Source organism: Acanthopagrus latus, chromosome 12 (genome assembly GCF_904848185.1).
Source record: "Acanthopagrus latus isolate v.2019 chromosome 12, fAcaLat1.1, whole genome shotgun sequence".
Lineage (NCBI taxonomy): Eukaryota > Metazoa > Chordata > Actinopteri > Spariformes > Sparidae > Acanthopagrus > Acanthopagrus latus.
Window position 1 is genome coordinate 11,024,714 of NC_051050.1, and position 25,428 is coordinate 11,050,141.

At 39.1% G+C, this 25,428-nt stretch overlaps 1 protein-coding gene across 1 annotated transcript in view; it reads right to left on the bottom strand.

The window, feature by feature from the left end:
• Window positions 1–25,428, bottom strand: part of LOC119029918 (splicing factor SWAP) — a 50,300-nt gene that overhangs the window by 12,737 nt on the left and 12,135 nt on the right. Inside the window, exons 8-17 of the mRNA XM_037117152.1 lie at window positions 22,046–22,307; window positions 21,730–21,882; window positions 21,459–21,552; window positions 15,964–16,036; window positions 14,922–15,031; window positions 14,670–14,799; window positions 9,923–10,119; window positions 2,552–3,009; window positions 673–804; window positions 130–267 (exon numbers count right to left, since the gene is read on the bottom strand). Coding sequence (XP_036973047.1) covers window positions 130–267; window positions 673–804; window positions 2,552–3,009; window positions 9,923–10,119; window positions 14,670–14,799; window positions 14,922–15,031; window positions 15,964–16,036; window positions 21,459–21,552; window positions 21,730–21,882; window positions 22,046–22,307 — 1,747 coding nt within the window. The remainder of the gene's footprint in view (window positions 1–129; window positions 268–672; window positions 805–2,551; window positions 3,010–9,922; window positions 10,120–14,669; window positions 14,800–14,921; window positions 15,032–15,963; window positions 16,037–21,458; window positions 21,553–21,729; window positions 21,883–22,045; window positions 22,308–25,428) is intronic.

The following is a 25,428-nucleotide window of genomic DNA, read 5'->3' on the forward strand; positions in this document are numbered from 1 at the left end:
GAATATTGTGTAAATCTTCTCAGTTGTCAGCTTTAGCCTCTGGTTTCTTTAGTGAAAAAGCTTTTAGTTACAGCTGGCAAAGCAATCTAAATGCTTAGCTGGTTGACTGACAGGTTTGCAGAGGGTTACCTGGAGTGGGCCAGGCTGGAGGCTGGGCTCGCTGATGGGGACAAAACTCGTCTGGGTGATGAATACGGGGAGAGAGAGGAACCCACACGTTGCATCTGTCCTGAGGATGACAAGGAGCTCCTTTTTTCAGGAGGGGATCTGGAAGACGCAAGCGAGAGGGAAGTGCAGGAGCTTAAACATTTCAGATTCAGGCGGTAACACCAGAGAATACACAATATATCGGAGCGCTTGTGTATTCAGAAAAGCCCTACTTGAAATTCATTCAAGTACGAGCTGTCCTTTGGAGTTTCTGTCAGTGGTTATTTGGGGATTAAGACACATCTAAAACGCTGCTTAATGAATAGTAGATAGACACTCAGAGTTGTCAGTTTACCAAATGAAGGTTCCAAATTGTGACAAACAAATGAGAAAGATCTAACATTTAAGACCAGCCACCTCATTGTGGCAGTGTCGGTGCCCCTCTCTGCCTCTGACACGTGTAAATGTGGAGACCCGTGACTCATCCTCACACCACAGACCACTGACACCTGCTGTTAGGTTTACCTCGATCTCGAATGCCCCCTGGGCAGACTGGAGCTGCTGCTGGGATGATGGCGCTCACGCTCTCTGTCCTCACGTCTCCTCTCCGACGAGAGGCCCCTCCTGTCCTTTCTCCCCGGGGAGTGTGAGCGGGATCTGGCCAGAGAGGACAACAAAGAAGGAGTTTGATGGGGGAAGCCATTAAATTAGAGAAGATGGAGCTCGGCAGATGAGCTGATGCATTTGAAATAAAGAACAAACAGAGAGGGGGCGAAATGAGAATGGTAAGACAATGACAGAGGTAATGTGCAAGAGAAAGAAATGAAATGGGCAATCATGATGGGGAATTTAAAAACAAGAATAGCCAATCAGGGTTTGTACTGATTGAATTAGACTATCTAAAGACATAAATGTGGCATAAACTTACATCAAGGCAGTTAAAGACTAATGCAAATACTGTGCAACTGAGACGCAGGACAAAAACATACCATAATTCAGTGAATTACTTCAATAAAGATTACATCATGTGTACTCTCAATATGTAAATAATGTTTTTTTTTCTCTAAACTGGCCTCAAAAGAAAACAGAATTAAATATTTATAGGAGATGTGAGATTCATTTTTCAGATTTCTTTCCAGAAAAGGGCAGGACTGCATTCATTGTCCCCCAGTGGCTAGTATTCAGAGCATGCATGTCATTTAAAGACATTAAATAGCCAGGGTTAGAGGAGCACATTAGACCAATTTTCTAAAATCAAAGACAGAAAGGACAGGCCAGCTGAGTTAATGTCAGCCTGTGCTCGGGTGGCAAAACACAGCTGCCTGGTCAATATTGTTCACTTTAGCTTGATGGATGAACGGCGGAAACAAAGCAGCCCGATCTACCTTTCATCACTTCATCTCAGCCCTTAACAACTGTGTAAATTTGTTTTATTAATTCACCTTTTATTTCTTCCTCTTTAAAAAAACAGTCAGAGGAGAAAGAACAGAGACATAGGGAGAGATTTTCTTCCATGAACATTTTCATTCGTATGGTTGCAGTGTGCTGTGAACTAAAGGTTCAGCTGAATATCAAACAGAGGGTGATTAATCATTATGTTATCAGTCTGTCAAATTAAATGTCTCATACCTTTAATAGCTATACCAAGCACAGGTTTACTTCTCCTACTTGCTGATGTTTATATTGTTTGTGGAGATATTAAAGCAATGGTCATGATAAGCAACATAAAAAATATTGGAATTTCATTTTGAAACACGATGGCTATTGTGTCAAGCCTTGCAGTACTTTCCTACTTTGTTATACTACGTTTATTGATATGCACCTATACAACAAGGGAAATTCTTTGTATTATAAAAACCTGCTTGGAAATAAAACTTAAATAATTATCCAGAAAAGTCTTTTGGAAGATAACTTTGTTTTGTTTCACTTTAACATCATTATAATTGTTTTATTATTATAATTTGAACAAGACATTACTAAGAATTTGGACTGCTGTTGGACTTTGGTCCATTCAAAAATACGTCGATACTGTTCACAGCAGACAGTTCAGTTCAGATCTTGAAAAATGAGGTTCCATGGAAAGCAAAACACCTTAAAAACAAACAGTAGAAGTGCTTCCTCTGAGGTGCACCACCTGTTGCAATCAGCAGTAAAAGCCAATAAAGATATGAAGTGGAAAACTGCACTGATCATTGTATGAAAAATACTGTAATTTCTCTAACTGAATTGGAAAAGTTAACATTACAAAGTCATAGACTGAAAAAAAATATGTAAATAAAAGTTAAACTGGATCACACAATTTCTGTAATCAAATCACGACTTAAATTGAATCTCTGGACGGATGGATAGAATCTCCCAGCCAACCACTGACTGGATTGAGTACACCGCTTTGTAGGTGCCTTACCGGGACCTGCGGGATCTCCTGTAGGCACTGGGAAGGGAGTGTTTGCTCTTCGTCTTTGACCTTGACCTCGATCTGGATCTTGACCTCTTCTTATGTTTTTTCTTCTTTTTGTCTTTGTCCCTCCCCTTGTTCCTGTCTCTCTCTCTGTCTCGATCTCTCTCTTTTTCTCTGTCCCTATCTCTCTCTTTTTCTCTGTCTCTATCTCTCTCTCTGTCTCTATCTCTATCTCTGTCCCGATCTCTCTCTCTATCCCTCTCTCTCTCCCTGTCTCTATCACTGTCTCGGTCTCTGGCTGCTCCTCTGGATGTCGCATGGGACGATGAGGAGGATGGGGCCTCCCTGCTGCGATGGGCTACTTGGATCTCTATGGCAGGTCTTTGTTCCTGAGGATATGCAGGTAGTGCATGGGAGTGTTGAGGGGGTACAGCATCAGACAAAATGGAGAGGGCTTCTTGCATCTAGACACAAAGGCGGAAAGGTGAGAACAGACAGAAAAAGAAATATTAGTGAAAGTACTGTATTGGCACGTTTAAATGCTGGACCTTCACTTTTTAATTGATTTAGATATCCAAAGAAAACAAACAATGTATTGATTAAATGAAACCCCCAGTGCCCCTCTTTTGGGACATAACATGAATCCTCAAATGCTTGATATCTCTGTACATCTGAGGACAATCAATATGGGGTCTGTCTACTTACAAGGTTGGCTGTGTAAAGAGATTAAAGATTTATTCATGCAATACCCCAGTGTCCACCCTTGACAATGTTATAGAGAAATACATCTTGAATGGTAATGGAAGAATTAAAATAGCATTACGTTTTCTCGATATAAGTGAAGGACATCAGCAAATACTTTTTCTCAATTGCCTTGTAGAAAATATAACAGTAACCGTGTTTGGATGGACCCTAATATTCCACTTATAATAAACACCCAATCTGAATAAAAAAGCCTCATGTATATTCCAATTCAAGATGAAATGATTAATCATGTCAACGCTTACTCAAATCGATTCTCTTTGATTGGAGCCCATTAATTCTTTCCGTGCATTCCCACCCCAGGTGAGTGTGACATCATGCTTCCAGGAAGCAAAACATGGTGGGAGCAAAAGAGAACTGGTCTGTGGCCAACACAACTTACTTGTTGAAGTTTACTCACTTAGCTGGAAGGCCAAACAACTGACCAAATCAATAACTGCTGGAGAAGTTTGAAGGCAGCCTACTAACATTACCATGCTAAAAGTCAAAATGGAAAAAGTGGTTCAGACCCAGACAGACTTATGGATGAGCTAATGGCAGTGCAATGACTGGTAAATGTGACTTGCTTTGGTGTGGATGTGGGGTTTGAGCATAGCTCGTCTGAGGCTTCTGTTCATACTCAAGGACAGCAGCATTACTGTCAAGTTCAATCTTGACTGCTGCACCATTTGCCAATGTTAGCTCAATAAACATGAATGTGAAAAGTGAATTGACAAATGGCACAAAAAGAATGAATCATCATGCATTTTGTTAACAGTCTTAGTACAAAATAAACTTTTTATGTCACATTTCCAGCAGCTCGGATGCTTTACAGCGGGCATGTCAATAAAGTTCTAATTTGATTAAATTCTTGGGGCATGTAAACAAGGGTGTTTATCAGATTACTTCTTTACAAATGCAGCTAGTGTTTGCTGTCATATATGACTTTTATTCATTAAAGTTCTAATTCTACTTCTGTATTTGCAAATTGTAAACATTTATTGTCACCTGTTTAAATACTTTGGTTAGAGACATTTTACAGAATTAACTATTTTTTTGTAATCCAAGAATCTGTCCTTGAGTTCTTCTTCATAATGAGAAGAATAGATGAAGCTTCAACAACAGCCATGGACATCAACAGATTTTTTTTTTGAAGGAGGTAATATAAGTAATCTTATGTGCACCAAAAGGGGAATGGGAACATAACACAAAAAATAGGTAAATAAATAAATAAATAAAAAAAAACCTTTCTCATCTGATTAAATGATGTGGGCTGAACAGTACAGAGCAAATGTGCCTCTGTCTGATTATATTAAATTGGCCTGGAACTGGATTCACACTGAAAAGACAGCTCCAGTCCATCGGCAGATTAAACAGGACACTAAATCTTCCCAGGTCAGATTTCATTTTCCGGGGTTAGGTTTTAGATTATTCCTGGGGTCACCCATGTTACTTATGTATGCATTCGCGGGACTAACAAGGGGTTTTGGAGACATCAAATGGCATAATTTATATGCCTGCAATAACGTAAATGACATGACCACCCGAGTGATAAGTAATGAATATGGAAGACGGAGAGGAAATTAATGTGTGGCGTGAATCTTGTCAATTCAATCACCCCTCCTCCTACCCATCTGCTAACATTTGTAAGAAATGGGTGGAGCACAAAAAGAAATGGAGAGACACAGAAACAGACAGAGAGGGAAGGGAATGGAAGCAAAAGGCAGCAAAGGGAGGAAGACAATCAATAAGTTCCTAAAAAACAGGCAGGAAAGATGAGAGGGGAAGGATATTTATTGCACCTTTCTGTTTGCACACTATCTGGTGTCTGGGCTCTAAGAGATATAATGAAATGATAGGAGGCCAGGTTTGGTTTAAAATTAGGACTGACGTAGAGGAAGCTTATCCAAACACCAGGTAAGGAAAACGCCTGCCCTCTTACATCTGCTCTGGCAAGATAGGGATGTTAGGAATGAAAGGATGGAGTAAAAAAAAAAAGTTGGAGAGGAGGAGTGGAAACGAAGGGAGGGACCAGTATTGATTAGTGAGAAGCCTTATTTAAGCCTTGCTGACTTTTGTTACACCAAAGCAACCTCAAACACAATCAAACTTGAAAAAATAGACTATTTTAACAGGATGTAAAAGTAAAGATAAAAATACCAATACTTGTGTGAGGAAAAAAAATTGCAGACATACACACCATTCTAGAAACAAAAGATGATTTTTTTTGTTGTTTTGTGCCTCAATAACTTTCACCAAGTTTCACCAAGCGATAAATCTGAATTGAATGCTGTCAGATTAGCATTAAAAACTGCAGCAGCAAAAGATAAATCATGCACAAAGAGATTAAACAAACATATATTGGCCTTATTACAATCATTGTAATGAATGTATCAATTATCTCCCACATTCAAAGACAAATAAACTAATTAACGATGAAGCACTGTGAATGGGACGGTTTGACATCGATAACGAGATTCTTCGCATGTCGGATTAGTCAAACAAACAAAAAAAATGCTCGTATGGTCACAATCATAATCACAATTTCAGTTTAAACACAGAAATTGAGTCCTGATTTGTTTCTTGACATTATGCAGATAGATATTATAAATTAAGCAAGACAGCAGAAATCAGGAAACCGATGGGAAAATGCTTCAGAGGTTAGACTTTGAGGAGCAGGCAAGCCTCCCTCTTGCTCACAATGGTCATTAATTAAGACTTCAAATGCAAAACCATTCTGCAAATTCAGAGCTGATGGCAGCCTGTGAGAGACCTGAGAAACGATTTACTGCTTCATATCTTTTCTGTCCAATTCACTGCTGTTCTCAGTCGGCCACCGCTCTCTCTCTCCAGGGTTTTGGGGCTCTGCCTGTAACTGTCCTGTCATGTCTGAATAAAGAAATACTTATGTTGAAATCTGAATGACAGAAAAAACACTGCTTTAACACAGATGAAGCTAGCAATGTCTATGACTTAAAATGACGTGAACGAATGCTCCATGGATTTAGCTTTGAGCTCATATAACACTGTCAGACTCACTGTGGACAAAATTGATGCAGCAGAACTTGAGATATATCATCTAGTTTTTTTTTTTAATTTTTTTTTTTACTTTATTCATTTTTTATTGTATACATTCATCTTCCTGACCGTGTCGAAAAAGGTTGGCTAAATTACACAAAGTACCACTGACAGTCCCATTGTAGATTTGAGTGTGTTGTGCTAGTAGTGGGTAACGAAGCCTTGAACCACTTGCCTCAAACAGTACTGGAAAACTTATTTCAAAAAATGTTCAATTTGTGAATTCATAGTTTTCAACCCCAACTCAAGTGACATCACTAGCGGCAATTTCAATCAGCACCTTCTTTGAGACACACAAAAAAAGTTTTTATGTAACTTTTTTTCTTTACATATTCAGTTTTCCTCCCCAGTGCTTGTTAAAAAATACTTTTAACATATAAAAGGGGTTTGGCCTTTAAGGCTGTGCCAAGCTGACACCTTATTGTTCTGCAGGAAACCCTGCAGGGGTTAAACACGAGAATCCCCATCATGATGAGCCGAAATGTACCAAAAAACTGCAAAGTCACAGAATTAAAGCATTCTGAGTGGAGGCCAACAAAGCTTACTCAGCGGATTTCTTTTCACCCATGATAGCTGACTCTAGCTATTGTAGTGCCTTTGCAGTAACAACATGATGAGTGCTATGGGAAACACGTTTCCTGGTCCTCCATAATACAGCATCAACTTACAAAAGCAATAAACACAAATCTGTACTGTCTAACTGTTCCAATGGAAAGTCACTTTATAACATGGATTGTCCAGTATGTACAATTAAAGTCCTTTTAAGACTGAGCATCAACCAACACCAAGTTCACAATCCTGAACAGCCCACTGACTCAACTGCAACATCCATGTGTTCCTCAGCTGGACAGTGACCTACATGCAGGTGATCTTTCAGGATATGTACGCGCTGATGACCACTTCAGAATTCACAGAACATCTGGAGAAGAGTGACAGGGCTGGCACAACAGTGACAGGAGCCTGCCCACTGCCACCTGGACCAACAGGCAATAGGCCAGTTTACTGCGCATCAGTTGGGTGCACACGAGGAGCTGACATGCAACATCCATCAAATGGACGGGCTATCTACACATCAAATGACCACCACACACTCTTATTTACACTATAAAGTATTCTCACCTTTTGTGTCTCTGTTTAATATGACAGACAAAAGCCTTTTGAAATTTGCATGACTGCGGCACTCCTACGAAACTTAACAAAAGAGAATATTAAAACAGAGACAGCCTATGTTATCTCTGGGGCACCAAAACAGAGAAAAGGGAAGTTGGTTGATAGAAGAAAGGCAGTTTTCTATTCACTTTTTATCTTTCTCTATTAGGAGCCACATACTTGGATTTTCCAACACTGTCTTTTTTATGGCCATGCTCCAAATTAGCAAAAGATCTCACCAAAATTATCCTGTATTGTCAGATGTCCTTCCAATAATGTCATGGATCTCAGTGATGCTACTGAAAAATATTCAGGCTTATTGGCCTGAATGTTGGCCTCTAAGTTAGAACTAGACCATAAAGAGTAAATATCAATGACTTAATGCAGGTTAGGATTGGGTTCGACTGTACTAACCTGAAATTGGAAAAATATATAAAATCATTTGAAAAGAGCACAACAGCAGCCCATTGATGATGTCAGAGGGCTGTGATTGGTTGATTGCAATGTTGCTCCAGGAACACAATATGGGACGGAACATGTCCTACTTGGCTAAAGGCTGCATATTCATGGAGGGCAGTCTTAATGCTGACAACAATAACATGTCATATTATGTATATGAGATCTATTAATTTCATAATATTTGAGTATATCTGACTGAAATACATGACAAGACATCTGCTCAACAACCAGACATACATCTCTTTATCTGTTATTGCATGGTTATATAAACTGAAAACTGTTATCAGTAGAGTGACACACACATAATTATGCCATCTGGTATTGACAGATTTAAAATCCGACTCAGACATGAAGAATAATTATGTTTAGTATGATGATCCACAACCAGCTGCAGTAAATGTGATTTTTTTTCCCCACATCCACAATTACCAAAGATTTGACTGCAGTCTAACAAAATATAAGAGGCTGAAAATGAAAAGCAGAGCTAGCAGAAATGTGTCACTGACCTCAGGGTGGACAGTTTTAGCCAGGGGTGAGGGCATAAACAATTTGATGTGACAAGCTCTGTTATTCAATTGTTCTGACAAATTTGCTGCCTATTTATCCACTACCATTGGTGCATTAGTGGGTGTAATTTTTGTACCCAACAACATATTAGAAAAGGCCTCCTTTTCACCCCAATCAGTTATATTGTGTATTCAAAGATTTTAGAACTAAATGTGGTAAATGTAGCTGTACAGCATTCTTTAACTTTGTGTGGAAAAGTAAGCAGTGGTTAGTTGTGTAAAATGAGCAGGGGGAAATGTCCAGACGTGATAAGAAGTATGTTAAGATTGTATGCATGTCAGTTCAGAATACTTGTTTGGACTGGTATACTCTAAAACTCTAAGATTACATACTTCTGCATAGTGAGGAAAACATGTAAACATGCAATGAATGGAAGACATGTCTGCATTTGTTTCATTTGGATGGAATAACACAAAACCAAAGGGTACACTAACTGTTTCATCTAATTCCACAATATTTCAAGCCCGATACGCTCAAATTCAAGGACCCAACACAGCATTGTTTGAGACACAGATTGAGGTTAATTACTGTTGCAACATTGGGAAATTTAATAATTTATAATACAAGCCAGCAGCCTTTACAGAAGCCCACAGACAACATCAAAAAGAGACAGTTGCTTGAATATAATGAATTAAGCGGTGTTACAGGGATGGGAGACTGTGTGGCCTCTTGCTTTATTTTAACACAGCACTAAATACGGCTGCTGAAAATATCACATCCAGCAGCAAGACATTTGTAATTTTAGATGCGCAAAATGATTTCAGCTTCAACATTGTTCCCAAAACTGCACTGAAGTAGTTTGTTTTTGGAAATAATCACATTGTTGTATCAATATTTTAGATACATGTTTGCGTCTTCCAGGCGTGAAACAACAACATAAAGGTTAGTCACCGCTTCAGGAGCTGAGAAGATTTACGAAAAAGAAAGGCATGTAGTGTGTATAAGCAGAAAGTTATGACAATAAAGTTTAACAGAGTTATACACACCTATTATGCAGTGATAAATCACACTCTCCACAGATTGTGATTTATCAGTGCAACTTTGGGCATCCAGGCTATTAACGGCTAAATATGGTATCTCACTAACAGATGTCTGTAGTTTAAATGGATGCAGACATTTGTTCGTAGAGATTAATGAAGACCTACAGTAATGGGGATGTCATTAACTGCCCGCACTCTCATTAAAGCGCAACTTAACTTACACCGTTGTAGCTCTTGCGATAATGCAGAACGATACTCTGTGCCTGTTCCACGTGACTTCAAATTAAACTTCGGTAGAACTGGGGACAAACTTGTTATTTAGGACAACCACTTGGGACTTCGTCACAATAGACACATAAACACATGATAAATACTGGCCCACCTGCATCAACTGTTCACATACCTCAAGCTGTACAGATGAGTCTAGCTCAGCCCTCTTGGCCTCAGGCTCCCCAGCATAGGGGCTCCGGAGGGTCTGTAGGAAGAGCGCTGCCTTCCTCTTCCTCTCTGCCTGGAGCTGTTTCTCCTTGGACTCCTTAGATGCCTGGGCCAGCTTCTCCCTGGCTGCAGCTGCGAGACGATCCTCCAGTTTCTGCTTGGCTAAGGGCAGGGAGATGAGAGGGTAAAAAACAAGAAAAGGGTGTTTGGATGAAGATGAAATAAAACTGCAGTCATTGTTCCATTTTTTTTTTGTTTGTGTCACAGCTAGATACCTCTTCTACATTGCTGTGAAGGAGGATAAGATGATTGAAAAGAAAGAGAAGCTCTGCTTTTCACTTGGATAACCCTCTCCTGGACACAAGTGATTGGTCATTGGAGGGCAAAGAATTGAAAGAGAGGGAGGAAAGACACAGAGGGCGACATAAAAAGCAAAACATGGGATCGAGTGAGTTTTTTCACACATAATGTCACATCTAACTAAGGTGATGCCTGGCATATTTCTGAGCTTCCAACTGCTGTGAATTGACAAATTTCCCGCTCTAAATGATAAGGCCTGACTAAGTCTCTGGTGATAGGTAATTTCATGCAATTCAAAGTTTGCACAGAAAAAAAGCAAAGCAGGAGGGAACGTGTGGGTGGAGGGGAGAGGAGCCAGATATCGGAGTGAAATCTGGTGTGGAAAATATGCACAGTTTTGAGAGATGAGCAAAGGAGATGAAGTGACAGAGACGGGTAGGGGATAGGTAGGTGCGGAGGACACAGGAGTGTGATGGGGCACAGAGAGCAACAGGATGAGTGAGACAGAGGAAACAAGACAAGACAGTGAAGAATCAAACAAAACTAGTTTAAGTTATGCAACCGTTGGGGCCACTGTTATCTCTTCGAGATTAAAAATAGGCCGGCTGCCGAGGCAAATCATATTTGAGTACAGTGTGAACAATAGCCAAGTGGAGCAGAATCTGTACCCAAGACAGTGACATAATACACAGTCCTGGCCAGGCTGAGTCTGCCTATGGTATTTATAATTTACTTTGAAATTTGACGTTTATCATGAAGGACAATCTTTCCTTACTTTTGTCTAGTGTGATTATATAGGAAGCATTCATATAACTTGGAGTGATTTTCTGATTACTGATTGACAATTTAAGTCATTTTTTGAAATAACACCTTCTATTTCACCTTTCTAATGAAAATAGTGATAAGATAAACAAAGGTACAACATGTGAGAACTGACCACCTTGAATTCATACTTCAAACATGTAGGGGCAGCATATCACCAGAGTTATTGCTAATTGTCACTGATGTTGGCTATAACATGAGCTGAAAACGCACTATAAAAGCTCCATAAAACCACTACAAGGTGAGCTGCAGATTCAGGGGTTAAACTCTTTGTAGTTTTATCACTGTGGACAACACCTTTCACATTTAACCTTATTCACTTTACAATCATTAGATTATTAAGAAACTATTAATCATAACCAATTTAAAGCCAGAAATATTAATTCAACTGGCAAGCAAAATAAGACTTTTTCCATGTATAGAATCCACTTTATGTTTCCAAAATACATATCTGTATATACAGTATATATGGCATCTGCTTAGGGTCTCCACATTAAGTTAAAATATACTTGTATTTTATGCTGTCTACCACTACTAATAAACATGTATATCCTTTGGGAAATGTTTGCAGTGACCTAGTAGACTCATGTACTTATCACTGGAAAGCGCTTTTAGTGTGTGGGGCTGTTTTCCCACCCATCAATACAGATTAGCGTTCTGCTGTGTGCCACTGATTCTCCTGCTATCTGATCAAGTTAGGCCTGCTGACTGACAGCCACTTTGCCACACAGCAAAGCCAATTCAGTCAGCTATTTATTAGGCCTTTCCAGCCTCTTTCTCTGGCCGTCTAGCAGCTCAGAGAGAGAACATTACACTCCGAGACTGTTTTACTGAACCTATAAACAGGCCCTGCCAGCCTACTTGATGCTGAAAAGTGGCACAATTGTCTTAACTGTCTGTCTGTCCATCGTTCCTGGGTCTATTTTGCAGCAGTCTTTCTGATAAAAGGCAGATTATCATGCTTTTGCCCTGTCCTTCCAGATCTTATGACATGTTGAAATTTGCATCTTTAAAGACCTACACTGTCTAAAGGGTATCTGGTTTAACCACAGACAATCAGTCTGGCACCTCAATCATGTGTCTCTGACAGGCACCCTAATACCACTGCATCAGGATACAGTATGCTAAGTATTGTATCATTGACTCAAGCACAGACATAGATACAGCCATTTAGCAAAGCTATTAGAGGTTACACTAAGGACTACACTTCTGAACATAATATATTAAATCGCTTACTCAGAGTGGCCTTTTTCAAATCCATGGCATACATATATAAAAAGGTTGTTAAGTGCTCAAATAAACCCCTGCTTTTGCCAATGTTGCTCACTTTTATTTATTCTAATCAAGAGAGATTTAATGGCTTTAAAGCTGGTTCTTCTGGTGATTTTCTTTCAATGCCCTGAATAGCTTGAAAGGCTTAATAATAATTCAGTAAATAAAGCTAAATAGCTAGTCAATTTCCTGTCTCACATTTAACATACTGTAAAACCTCTGAGAGAAGCATTGTTCTTTAACATTAAATATTCATAAGTAAATGAGCAACAATTAAAGGTAGTGTTAAAATAATCAGTTAATTAAGTGCTTTACTCTCAATAAGTCTGCAAATCTGCTACATCAGGACTGTGTGGTTGTGGTTTGATCGCGTTTGATTGACAGTGGCCAAGCAACATAAGCAAACAACCTGCCACCTGTCATCACATTTGAATTCTAATAATGCTAAATCATGACTGAAGCATGAAAATATGTGGCCCAACTTTCCAACTGAGCCCTGCCCTCCTCAACCAGTGAGAAGAGCACAGACAAAAAACATAAATACAGAAGTCTCTCAAGTGAAACCAAAACTGTTAGAAGACAGAAAATAGCTGCTTCTGCTGCTAGGATCGATGAATAACCACTGACTAAGAAAATAAGTCTTCGGGGCCTTCTAGTTTCATAAATTACAATTACTTAATATCTTACATGACAGTGCAATCTTCGAAATTCAGAAAGAGCATTTTGCTGATGTGCAGCTTAACACAAGTCTGAATTTTGCGACAACACAGAGATAAGATGTCCATCGAAACTCTCTCGCAAAAAAAAAGTAATAAAGCTGAGGACAGAATGTTGTAATATCATTCGCCATCATATCTTTTTTTGGCTTTTGAATGCCGTATTTTAGCTTTCATGTAAGAGGCTTTGAGAGGCCTATATCTCAGTATCTGATCAAGTTATTGTTAAGTCACTGTGCTGATCAACTTACCCAGACATATGAAGGCTATTTTATCAGATGACAGTACAAATCGTGAGCTTGTCTGTCTGCTCAACTGATCAGGTCAAATGAATTAGAATCAGAATTACTCTGGCATCGGCTGGTTGCCAGGTTTTGTTTGACACAGATGTGAAAGTAATTTCATTTTCTGCCAGCTGCTTTGTAGTCATCCAAAAAGGCACGACAGAGGAGGGTGTAGCAGACGGATTTTTGAAGCTAAGAGGGGGCAATTGCAATATGTGGTGTGAAAGTATAACAAGATGCTACGAATCAACTTCATGAACACTTGCTTCCAGCATCCAGTAAACTCACTTTTATCACTTTTGAAATGAATAGCCAGTGATATCAGAATATATTAATATTAAGAAGTGACTGCAACCTTGAAAATAAAGTTGACATTATACATAAGGCAAAAGTGGCATTCACAAAACAAGTACTGTTCTTATTAGATTTGTTATCTACTTAAATGGTTTTAAAATCCTGATCAGAGTAAGCAGAGTGTAAACCTCTTTCAGAGGAAAGAATGTTTCTTGTGAATTCTGACATGGATAAATACAGCTGTAGAAAGGTACATGTTTTCCTTTGTGCAAACTCGCTGATGCATTACTTTAGTTTAGGAAAGCCTACGAAGAGAAAGTGTTTAATATTCTACAACCGTGACTCAACAAAAGAAAGATAGAGACAAAAACAGAGAGAATACATCTCCATTAGAGCTTTGGAGAGATATATGACTGTTGTTTGCCGTACTACACTGCTTGTCTCATACTGCAGGGTATGCCCTGTTAAGAGAATTTATAATTGAGACTCAGTGGATTTATTCACCTCCTCTCGTCCCATTATTTTTTTCCTCCAGTACCAGCCCTCCCAGATAGTAACAGCATGCCAGTGGGTTTGACAGAGGAGTCTTGTAAGCTATACTTAAATGCTGATGCTAGAATGAAAACCTTCTAGCACTCCCAAACTAAATAGCTATGAAGCTGAGAAAAGGGAACTCATCACAACAATTGTCACAACAATCATCAGATGCTTCGTTAATTAGAAACTGTTCACATGCTTTTATGTAAAAAAAAACAAAAAAACATTACATTACTCAAACTGTCTTTGCTGCAGAAGCTCTGTTCACCCTCGGTCTGAATGCTGTTTGATTGTCTCTTTAGGGACTTTATTAAAATCTGTCGTAATGATTGTATATTTTTTTTTTGCGCTCCTTCCCTTTTAATTAGGTGTCAGATTTTTTTCTATAAAAGTGCTGTCTAACTGAGCATTAAGAGCTATAGCACCTTGAGAAGTGCAGGACACATATCTTTTAATATTTTCCTGAGAATCTTTTTAATAATGTTACCTTGTTTGGCCTCCAACTCCTCCAAAGTGAGGGTCGGTCTCTTCTCTTCTGGTGCACTGACTGCAGGAGGCTCCTTGTCAGCTGTATCAGCCCCGCCCATCACAGCCTCCAGGCCCTGCTCCTCCAGCAACTACAAAAAGTAAGACACTTAATTGATAATTTCAAGGTCCTGGGATATGTTAAATTTCAAGGATCAGGTTTCCATATCAACCGTAGATCTACTTGAATTGAAGAGATCAGAATGCCCCAGACCTTGTCCTCGTCGGAGTCATCATCATCGTCCAGTCGAACTCTGTTCTTCTCCAGTGGCAGCATGTCATTTTCCTTTGCCTTGATGGCAAAACAGATGGGGGCAAAAGAGGCTGTAATGGCACAGAGAGACGAGAGGAGAAATTTGATTTAGAGAGACAACAAAGGATTCAGAAGAGTGCATGTTCACAGCAGACAGAAAAGCACAGCCTGGCCTTCTTTTGATTGATAAAAAATCAGTAAAATGAAAAATATTCCCAGACAATTAGACTTCTTTTTGACAAAAAGTGCTGGAAAAAGTTAAGGGCAAGGACAGTGGCAGAGTACGGAGGCAGGACTAAGAAAAAAATTAAGAAATTGAACAGAGAAGAAGCAGAATAATGAAAAAGACAAGAGTGCACACACAGACAGGCAAACAAATAGCAGGAGAGACGGAAAGAGGTTGTTGAAAGAGAAACAGTCGGACGGAGAGAGATTGTCACAAAGCAACTGTTCCAATATTAAGCAGGAAAATGTGTCACATTGATTTCTATTTTGCAAGTCAAACGTGTCTGCTCTTGTATAGATTAACAAGCAGAGAATGTGCCTCATTCCCCAAACAACCTTAATATAGAATCAGGACTCAGGACTGGGTTTGTTAGCTTGTGCATTGCTCTAAACTAGTTATCAGTATTCTCTGACCTGTCGCCTCTGAATAGTCGGCGTGAACGTATGCCTCAATTTGCATCTACTGTATGCGCATGTTTATGGGTCCCGCCGGTGTTGTGGTAAGCAGGCTCTTTCATCTCTGCTTAGTCATTCACTGCCTGATATTAACAAATGAAATTGCTGGAATAAATATCAACAGACTCACAGCTGTTCTTACACATGCCACAAACACACTCACTTACATACTACAGTAAATGTGTATGAGCGTGTTGCTTGCGTAGCTGCATATTTGCCAAAAGACTTTGCATTTCATTTACTGAAGGAATGAACTAAAGAAGAAGAAATTAAAGTTGCACTACAGCACGTTCTCTGTTTTTTTCTTGTGTCAGTGTCCTACCTTTTGTCAGCTTGGAGTCTTTGAGCGATGTGTCTGATTCAAGATTGTCCTCATCATCATCTACTGTCTCGTTCTAGATGAAGGAAAAAAAGAAGTGGAGAGAAAATATTGTTTAGAAATTCATCTGAATAAATTTTACTCCTGCTTTTTCACACCATTAACAGTAAACTAGAAACAAGTTGTAGGGGCCTCACAGTCCCTTTTAATTGTTTTTTTTTTTTTTTTATCAACAGTGTTTCAACATTATGAGTAAACCAGTATGATTTAAGCAGAGACAGATGGTGCTGAAACTAAGAATGTGTGGAGACCTGATTTTTTTCAGTTGAGATGGAAGCACAGCAGAAACTGTATGCACACAAAGTTTTCTGCTTGCCTGACAAAGAAGTGTGACTGTTTTCAACAAGGACTGAGTTCTGTCCATCTCATGTCTATTTTCCAGTTAGAAAAAGGTGAAGACATCCATCTTATTTTCTTCTTTGCTGTGTTATATCACCATTGGTTTTCAAAACTGTGACACCTGAATTTAATTATTGTAATTAGTCAGCTGCATGGTTTTATCTACAGTTAAGGTTCACACCTTTAAAGACGCCTGTCTAATGGAACCATATGTCAGCAGTGAATAGAAGCAGAGCAGAGGAGTGTCTAAAATTGAGACATCTTATGTTATGTAAAATGAGGGTTTGCACTCACTGAACAGTAATGGAAAGTAAGAAAAAAAAGCAGACGATGGGAATTATTAACTTGTCTACAGCAGTAATCTCTATAGAGTCAAGCCCACATGTTGTCTCTCACAGTGATTACAGATGACTGACAGGTCTCTCCTCAACTCATCTTTATTAACTGCACCTGACTGGAGGGAGAAAAAACACTCGCTGGAATGTCATTGGTATGGATCCTCCTGTTTGCTGCTGCATCTAGCGATTACTGCTGCACGTTCATGTGTTAACGTAGAGGGGAGGGCAGGGGAAGTTAGCTAAAATGAAGACAGCTCTTACAGCCGTTAATGTACAGAAGTTCAGAGAGGTGACAGCTTGTGTCATCACATAAATAATCATATTAATTACCTGATTTATCACAGCAGAGATCAAGATGAATTAATCTCAGTATTATTTGTTTGCTTTTAAATCTTCCTCCCCTCCGTTTTCTCTGCCATTCATCTGTCTGCCAGTATAATTATTTTCTTAAATAGCTTTAAACACCTTTAAATGGCGCTCTGGTTTTCCCACTGTATGGTCCGTCACTCCTCACATCAGCAAAGCACCTTCACAAAGAATTCATAGCTGGCTTGTGTGACTAGATAACAAGAAACCCTCTGTAGTAATACCTGTTCACCAAGTGCTCTTTCGCAAATATACACTGCAGATGGAATGAAAGGGAAAGAGTGGTGATGAAGCCAATGCCACAAGAGGAGGGGGGAAAAACCCTAACCTCATGAGGTACATTTTACCATGTTTGAAGAATGCTTCAAAGGCGGCTTCCTACTATTCAGCTGTAATTGAACAGTGCTTTCAACAGTGAAAGCACTTTTACAGAGGCCGCGGAGAGTAAAACTCCAATAAAACTCTAAGAATCTAAGCTCACAGGAGAAGAAGCAGAAGGAAACTTACTTTAAACCATTCTCAGGACACCCCAGTTGGAAGTTGATTATGCTCACTAACACACCTTTAGCTTTGTCTTTAAATCTTCAGACACCTTCATTCACATTGTGTTGCTGTAACACTCAGACACAAGTCAGTTCTTAAGACATTTCCTTCACTTTAAAGGGGGACATGCAGCAGCGTTTCATAGCAGGGCAGTGCTGGTAGGCGGTCATGAACTTTGCAAAACAAGCCTACTCAAAATGCAAATGGTCAGATTTCACAGGGAGCAAATGAAAAATATAAATGACTTAATGACCCAAGTGAAGCTCTATATTTTCACATGACCTGCGTTTGACCCCTCCCCAACTGAATTATTCTGTGGGGCATGAGATTTCTGTTTTGTCCCTTTTTTCACAGATGAAAAGAACTGCCAGCTCAGTTTAAACATAAATTGAACAATAAGCACATTTGTTGTTATATTTCGTTTCCAAAAATTAAATCGCTTCACTGCATTAGAAAAACTGTCAGATTATAGAAATATGTCCAGCCAGAAATAGAGCATTGTAGTTTGTGTTAAATTGACTCAATCAGGGATTATCTGGCAGGAGACAAATTGAATGGTCTTGGAGACTTTACTTGAATAATGCCTTCTGTAACACTGTAACATTCTCCTCACATCAATTTTACTTAAAAATTGCTTATTTTTGGCTAAAACACAATCCTTCACCACAAACACACTGAAAAAGCCACATGGGGGCTGCTGATTGCTACTAAACAATTGGTCTTTTACATTTTTAAAAATGATATTTCCAGAAGTGGAGTGGGACTTCACTCTTTTATTAGACACCGGAGCAGATTAAAATAATAATTTTAATTGTTTAAAATGTGTGTTTGATGCTGAAAATTGAGAACTTTGGTGAAGTGTCACATTAAACCTTCTGAGATAAATCCTGTGATTATTTGCACCATTTACAAAAATGCTCCTTTTCAGTAACAGCTTCATTCATCCTCTCCAAAAGTGCCACATTGTGAACATTTTCAAGATTTTACGATACTTAAACAGAGCAATGGCAGCCCCACATCCTGCTGCTGTGTTCTTTGACTGATGTTAGCCCTTTCTTGCCTTTTTCATTAACTGTGAAACTATAAATAATGACTGAGAGGAGAGATATCTGCATCCCATTACCCATAGCACCAATCACAAACACAAGACATCTCTTGATGGAAAAGCCAAGCAGCAGCTTGTTGGAGCAGCCTGTGCCGTGTCATAATGGGCCACACTCCTCTGCACTCTGACAAGCTAATTGATTTGATTCGTCAGAAGACAAATTGCTCCTTGCAAAACTTTCGCGCTCACTTCTCGCTTTCCCCTTTCTCACTCTGATACGAAGAAGACTCGACAAACCTTGAATATTTGTATGATTGTCTGCACATATGTAGCAAGTATTCCACCAACCTGGCTATTTGACTGTTAAATCACATATGCTGTCCTTGTCTGAGAGGGTTTAATGGGGCTCTTGAGAACACTCTTTGAATATAACAGACAACCAAACACAAAAGCTCAGGTATACGTCATTAAAAACACTTACACTCTGACCCACAATCTGACAGGTTCTTGTTTAAAAAGGTTTAACCTGCCCTAAGTAAACCAGCTGTTTAAGTGGGACATACATTTTCCAAAATCTGCATTATCAACATATGTATAACTTGTCTACAACCCAGCTTTTACTGAAGCTTTAAATGATGCTGAATGCATAACAGTACAGTCCATTTTCTTCAATGTTGTCATGGGATCAAATTTAAAATAGACCTTGGCAGGGTTGTGCTATGAATGAGTTGAGTGCACAACTGCTTTCATTTTGTGCAATATGTAAGATTTAATGACAATATATGATATGTGACTTGTCCTTGTGTTTATAAGTTAAATAAGGGGTACTTTAGTAGGGTTCATTATGGAAAGGGCAGGTTCACATCTTTTGAAGTCTGTATACACTCAACATTATATGGGTGTATACTTAAATGAATGTCAAAAAACAAATGTTTTACAACTGAGGAGCACAATTTTTAAGTGTGAGAGGCCAACATAAGCTGAATTCCCCCCAAATGATGAAGAACATTCTGGGAATCTTTCCCCTTGACTACAACCACAAAACATTCATCCCCTGCCTAACCACAGGAAATTTTAATGGGACAGTAATTGTAAAACCATAACCACCACACCATAGAGGATAAAAGGCTTGTGCCACTGGGCAGTTAGGCAAGCCAGAACTGAGTGTTACATGTCTCCTGGCAAATTAGCTAATTGGTTGGGACGCCTCTTTAAAGTCTTGATATAGCATGATTGGATTTTCAGGTTTGATGTGGGTGTACACAGAGGTAGAGACAGAGGGTAGGTACAGCAACCTTGCAGCACTGGCAAGGTTGACAATGAGTGAAAATAAATGAGAGTTCTAAGAATTAGGTTGTGATAGTGATGAAGCAATCTGCCTTGTGTCCTGTTGAAGAAACTTTACTGTATAAAATTCCTGAAACAACAACCTTAAAAAGACTTGAAGATGGAAAATGAGACTGTGTGACTAGTTTTTACCGTAAGGTTTTTGGAGTGTACTGCTGAAGTGCCCATTAAGGGGGCTGGATCTATTTTTTGACAGTAATCTACCAATTAATCTCTTCCTTGTTCTCTGCATCGCTCATATCCTTCATTTCAATATTTGGGATCAGGATACCTCTAATTTTAGCATGGCAGGTCTTCCCTTATCAGCACAAAGAAACTGGTAATTTCAAGGTTGATTGTAAGTGCAGTGAATGCTAAGACAACATTTTCTCATGTCTAAACTGTGGTTGCAAATGTTGTGGAACAGAATAATACAGGTGTGGAGAACAGTGACGTTGGTGACAAGAGACAAACAGGAGAACTGTGTTTCTCCTCAGCGTAAACGTCCCCTGCCATGGCAAAATATTAACATTGCAATTACAGAGTTTAATGTTATAGGAATTATCATTACCAATATAATTCATAAATAATTAATACAAAAATACAATTTAAAATCCGTTTGATATTAAGAAAATATTTCTCTAGGAAATTTAAGTTAATTTTAATATTGCTTCCTACATTAGGGTTTCATTTTTAATTGGAAGTTTGTCACCACCCCAACACAAAGTACAGCCAAAATTTCCAGCTGATTCTTTTTTTTTTTTTTTTTTACATGTTTGTTGGCCCAATAAAATTGTGCACACAGAGCTGGCTATTACTCAGCGTCATCAGCCTGATAAAGCCTGATTACACTGACCTTTCTTTTTTTAAATGTATCTAATTGGCTTTATGAAACTCTTCTTCACTGCTATCCACAACAGCACTGCTGTTACTCATGTGCCACTTGGCAAAGATTTCGGACTTTGCACAGCAGTTTATCGTTTATGATTCTGTAGAAGCTGTGATAACGCTGCCTTGGTACAATCACCATAACAATCACAATCCACTGACTTGGGGACCATCATGGCTTTTTCAAACCTGAAAAGCTTTTACTATGAAGCACCAAAAGCAGGAAATGTTAAGTTTTTATCAGTGGTAATCTGACATAAAAAAGAAGATACAAAAGACAGACAGCTGACTTTTAAATAGGTTTTATACGTTAGCTGCTTGTGTGAGAGGTACCATTTGGAGTCGGGTCTGGTATAGTTTGACTAGACAAAGCCAAAAGTTCAAAGAGAAAAGCCCCACATGAGCACCCTTAGTTGTACTGTTCAGCTGTATCAAATATGATATACAAGTGTTAAAACCACTTGTTGGTATAAGGTGTAAAGGTGTGGACGTGAATGTTAACTGCTCACCACAGCTGGAGTGATCTATCTGATTCCTATACATAGAAACACATACAAACACAATAACACACAAACTTAAAACACTTATAATACCTCAAGAAAGCATTTCCCTTCCTTCTGCATGAAGTAATTCTTCTTAAACTCGTAATAGGTGTTGTACTGATGCCAAGACTGCAGGAAGTCAAACCTATGTTGGACAGAGAGAAGAACACATACTGTGTAAGACAAGAGATAAACACTTATAAAATATAAGCTAGAGGATGATGAAGAGTTTCTGCAGTATCTCAAGGAAAAGTTACTGATAAGAGTTCCAAACCCAAGACCTGACCAAGGCAAGTGATTTATTTCTGATAGGAACACTTACCGTGGATCATTCTTGGCACGGACACTGGCCTCAAACTTAACACCGTTCCTTGCAACATACTCGGCCAACTTGTCAATGACTGGTTGGATGTCAGGTGGTGGAGGAATGATGGCTGGTACTGCTTGTGTGGAAACTTGAGCTTCAGGTTTTAACCTGTTTTTTCAGGGAAAATAAAGATGTCAACAAGGGGAAAATGCTTCACCTACTGAAAAAGGTGTGCTGTCATAGTTCTTACCAAAATTTAAACAACACTTTAAATGCTACTTAAGCTATCAAGAAGAGGAAGGTATTTCACAGATATATCATTACTTCTTACCTGGTTTCTGGTACAACAGCAGGAACAGCAGAGCTGGTGATCTGAGAAGGGGTTGTAGCTGGTGCTACCATGGGGGTAGTTTCAAGTGGAGTGGGTGTTGTTCCCAGATTAGGCAAAGCCCCAGAAGAAGTCGCGGGAGCCATGACAGCTGCAGGTACATTGTTATAGTAGGAGCTGGCATCAATCCCCGGAGGAGGCGGGGCCAAGCAGAACGTTCCATCAGGAAGCATGTAGTACCCGTAGTACATTGCTGCTGCATTTGCTGTAATGAAATGAAGAGGAAATCATTACATGAGGTTCCTTCCACACATGCTTCAGTTGTGGCACATAAAGGACAAAAACTTACTCTTATTTCATGTGGACCCAACTGCACAATATACACTGATCAGGCACAACGTCAAAACCACATACAGGTGATGTGAATGACATTGATCATCTTGTTACAATGCATTATTCTGCTGTGAAACCTTGAGTCTTGGCATTTACGTATGTGGATGCCTCCTGACAAACACCAGCCATCCATACACCACAGTGGACCAAGTACACCAAACAGCATTCCTTGATGATAGCCCCCTCAGCAAAACAATGTGTGCCTTAGCACACCACAAAAAATTCTCCAATCTAGAAATTCCCCCGGATCCCAATCCATCCAGAGGCACCATCCAAACATACAGAACCCAAACGATCCCCAACAACTGTCCAGGTGCCAGACTCCATGGGACCCTCCCAGAGGAGAGTCGTAGTGAAGTCCAAAATTTCCCTCACGGCATTGGTGCATTTAATTTAGTTGCCTGTTGCAAAAATTTTTGGGGTGAAGACCAAGTGTATCATGCGAAAACCTTCATCTCAGCTAGTTTTGGACGTCATGTCAGATCGCTTACTCTGCCTTAATAGGTCATAGTCTGTGTTCTGTCATATTTAATAGTGTAAGTGTTGTTCCTGTGTCAATCCCCAGTTCAGTTTAATTAAACTGAGGACTACAGAGAAACAGTAGTTTTAATTGATTAAGTTAAATTATAGTGTGGTCATGATAAAGGATGTTTTACAAATTAATTTCAGAGTCTTGTCATGTCAATTTTAACCTCAGGGAAGAACATCAGCGGGTCAGGGAAAAGTGGCCTGCCACCGGAAATGAAAACTGTCAAACCCAGGCTTGTGTGGTGAGCCTATGAATATTAAAATAACCCACATGTGCTCAGTCACAGTGTTGACATTACATTTTCAAGGCAAGGATACGGCAAAGCTTCTTTTAACTGGAAATATACATTTCAGTTCATTTTGTATTTGCATGTGATCTGCCAAGTGAATAAATCAAATCTGAATCATTTGTGCAAATTACATGCTAATGTAGAAGTTCCCTTTAAGATTTCCTCTTCTTTGAATAACTTTTAACTGAGAAGAGTTAAAATGTGTGTAGGTGCATTCAAATTAGCCACATTGGTGTGGTTGTTGTGGACAGATGTGGGGAAGTCCGGTAAAGTGGTGTAGATGTGCTCATTACAAGACTGTGATGGGGATCCTTGTTACTGAAGTTTGCTTTGTGTTGTTTAACATATGTACTATGCTGTCATGTTAATTGTCAAGCTATGTTTTAATACAGTCATTCATTTAAATCAGCAGAGGGATACCTCCGTGGAAAAGGGTCATCTTCCTTATCAGTGGGTTTATATTACAATTATTTATTGAAAAGGCAGAGGAGAAGAAAAGGGGAAGCAATACAGGGCCAGGGACAAAAATAAATGGTCAGTGTCAAAGTGGAGACAGTGTGATATTAACACATTAGTCACTGAGATGGTTGACTTTAACGACACATCCAATTTTCGCAAGTCAGGAAAATGGAAAACCAAAGCTGTAGATTTCATTTATAAACCTGACATGTCTTAGAGATGAGATGAAGACTTACGACATGCAAGTGGAAGGGCAAACAGGAAATTTACTTTAATGATTGGCCAGACAGATCGATGATCAGATCACGACGGATACCGTATTTCAAAGATCGACTTAAACGTTGAAGTCAACTGTTTTTGGAGGTGTTCATATTGTTAATCAATACATACACACACATCATAATGTTGGGCCTTCCTTGCCCTGTATTAATATCATACATTTTAAAAGAAAAATGCTCAAAACAAGAGAAGGCCTAGCATAGCTACATGGATGAGAAGATTAACAGCCCACAGTTTTGAACTCCAACGCATATCAACAGCCACAAGCAACTGGGTCATCCACAGCCAATTTACTGACATCAACAGCTACTTCTGCAGGTCAAAGGCATCTCTGGGATTTATAAATTTCAGTAATGGACAAGTGAACAGTTATGGGTCATCAGGGGTCAATGGACAGGGGTATCAACAGCTGTTAGAGAGGAGAATTAACTTGAATTAACATGACTTCAGCAGCAGTGTGAGGGTGGATATGACTCATCACTGATGGATGCGCAAATGGCCTTCTATACCGTTTCTACAAAAGCCAGGCATTATTTTGAATTAAATGGAGGGGATTTGGTCCATTTCTTTCATTCCTTAAATGTCATTTCCATTCAGTTTAAAAATGTAATCTGAAGGTTAAACACTTCATGTGAAGGAATGATCAAGGCATTACAATTGCAAAAAATTACTTCTGCATCATGTGCTACACTTTAAACTCACTTTTTTAAAGAGCTGACATTTTTGTTTGTATTTATCATTATTTTTATTCGTAAGTGTTATATATCAATTTAATTGACTGCATGGTAGGCATTTGTCAAAATGTATGAGTGCAATACTTGAGTGGGACTATGGTATATGATGGGAATTTTTTAGTTTCTGAAAGCTCCCTTTGATCAACATGCACACTTTCTGACACACTGAAGATGCATTCAAATCAATTATTTGTTGTGTTCTGATCCCTTGCTTGGATATGGTACAGGGCTGCAACTAACGATGACTTTCACTGCTGATTAATCTGTGGATTTTTTCTAAATCAATTGATTGATTACTTGTTTGGTTTATAACATGTCATTTGTTCTCTTGTGTGTTTGTCTACAACCCAAAAATACTCAGTTTACTCTTACAAAAGAGTAAAGTAAGCATAAAGGAGTTTTGACTTCTTTTTAGATTATTCAAGGTGATTAACTTATTATCAATATATTAATTGATTTCATCAATAAAAAACAATCAATTAACTGTTGCTGGTTTAATGCAGTATGTGTTACTTATGTTATCACACCTCAGGCTCTATCAGAGTTTAATCGAAAAGTTGCCCACACCAAGGACGAAGAACTATTTAAGTCTAGTCTGACCCAAAACCCAGCTGGACTAGAAAGTGTGGACCGGGGTGCTGCTTTGGGTCAGATAAGGAGGTCTGGCCTGTCCCAGAACACCTCTGAACTCAATATTACTTTG